General features: G+C 61.4%; 1 protein-coding gene across 1 annotated transcript; it reads left to right on the top strand.

The window, feature by feature from the left end:
- Positions 1-502: 502 nt before the first annotated feature.
- On the top strand, positions 503-1,445 carry LOC114033036 (homeobox protein SIX4-like). Its single transcript, XM_027848485.1, has 2 exons — positions 503-667; positions 701-1,445. Exons 1-2 carry the CDS (start codon positions 503-505, stop codon positions 1,439-1,441), a joined length of 906 nt encoding a protein of 301 aa, XP_027704286.1. The 3' UTR covers positions 1,442-1,445.
- The last annotated feature ends 373 nt before the right edge of the window (positions 1,446-1,818 follow it).

The following is a 1,818-nucleotide window of genomic DNA, read 5'->3' as shown; positions in this document are numbered from 1 at the left end:
CACTGGTGTACTTTTTTATAAGGCTTCTACTGTCTAGCTTTCAGGTGACGATGACATGTTTTTGCTAACTCAGTGGCCCGTATTAAGAAGAATGTCCAAACTTCTCCAGGTATAGGTGTTTAGGGTCAGGGGAAGGGGGGGGAGGGACGGAGAGGAAGGAGGGGTGATTGTGGGGGAGAGAAATGGTGTCTCCTCCTCTTTCTGAATGCAAATAGCCAATGAGGTGGCTCGCCTGGGCCAGTCAGGCTGCTTGTGCCATATAGTATGCAGCAACCCGAGGAGTCACGTTGGGGGAAAGGCAGAAAGGAGCTATCCGTTTACACTACTTTGCTATAGCAGCTATCTTAATGGTGACTGCGTGGCCGGGGAGAAACCTGATCAGCTAGATCCTGCCGAAACCAGGAGGGAGGGAGTGGGCTTTCCGGAGAGGGGAAGGGGGGAGGGGGGGCGAAAGAAGAAGGAGAGTGAAAGAAAGAGAGGAGGGGGGGGGGGACGACAAAAAATGTCCTCTTCCTCCCCCACGGACCAGATCGCAAGTGCGGTGGAGATAAAGCAAGAAAATGGGATGGAAGCCGCCCCCGAAGGAAAGGAGGCGCCACGAGAAGTGGTGGGGGGAGCCGTGGCAGCACTCAATCCTCCGGCTGCCGCCCCTTTCCCCATGGAGCCCGTGGGTTCCACCGCTGCTGCTGGCGGAGAGGAGGGGGCGGCAGCGGCCGTAGCGGCCGCGGCCGCAGCCGCAGCAGCGGCCGCAGCAGCAGTGGCCGCCGCGGGAGCTGCGGCGGACCAGGTACAACTCCACTCTGAACTTCTAGCCCGAAACCACCAAGCAGCCGCGGCGGCCGCCGCCGCCGCCGCCGCCGCCGCCGCCGCGGCTGCAGCGCAGACCCCGCTGGCTTTTTCTCCGGACCACGTCGCCTGCGTTTGCGAAGCATTGCAGCAAGGGGGAAACTTGGACCGCCTGGCCCGGTTCCTGTGGTCTCTGCCCCAGAGCGACCTGCTACGTGGCAACGAGAGTCTCCTGAAAGCCCGAGCTTTGGTCGCCTTCCACCAGGGCATCTACCCAGAGCTCTACAGCATCCTCGAGAGCCACAGCTTCGAGTCGGCCAACCACCCGCTTCTGCAGCAGCTCTGGTACAAGGCGCGCTACAGTGAAGCCGAGAGAGCGCGGGGCCGGCCCTTGGGAGCCGTGGACAAGTACAGGCTGAGGAGGAAATTCCCCCTGCCCCGGACCATCTGGGACGGAGAGGAGACGGTGTATTGTTTCAAGGAGAAATCGCGCAACGCGCTCAAGGAGTTGTACAAGCAGAATCGTTACCCGTCCCCGGCAGAGAAGCGGCACCTGGCCAAGATCACCGGCCTCTCCCTCACTCAGGTCAGCAACTGGTTCAAGAACCGGAGGCAGCGCGACCGGAACCCCTCCGAGACCCAGTCCAAAAGGTGAGGAGCCAAACTTTCCTCCTCCTCCTCCTCCTTCTCCTCTCTCTCCTCCCTCTCGCTCGCCCTCCCCCACCCCCCAGCCTGCTTTTCCTCCAAGCGCTTGCAAATATGGCGCTTACCTTCCCCACTAGCCTTGTCCTGCTGCTGCCCACCTCTCCCTTCCCTCCTCCCTACCTCCCCCCTCCTTCTCTTCCCGGACGCTGCACTGGAGGACTAGGGAGTGGAGGTAGGCTTGGGGGTGGGGGGGAGGAAGGAGGAGGGAACAGCTCTCTTTACCCTCCCCCTCCTTCCCCTAGAAGTTTCTTCTCGCCGGGGTATCAGTCCCCCCCCCCCCCCTTTGACCGGTCAATTCTGCCCACCCCAGTCCCTCAGTCTTTTGAA

The sequence above is a fragment of the Vombatus ursinus genome, unplaced genomic scaffold (genome assembly GCF_900497805.2).
Source record: "Vombatus ursinus unplaced genomic scaffold, bare-nosed wombat genome assembly UNPS02006694.1, whole genome shotgun sequence".
NCBI classification, from domain to species: Eukaryota; Metazoa; Chordata; class Mammalia; order Diprotodontia; family Vombatidae; genus Vombatus; species Vombatus ursinus.
The sequence above is the reverse complement of the archived record's forward strand: the minus strand, read 5'-3'. Positions and strand labels throughout refer to the sequence as shown.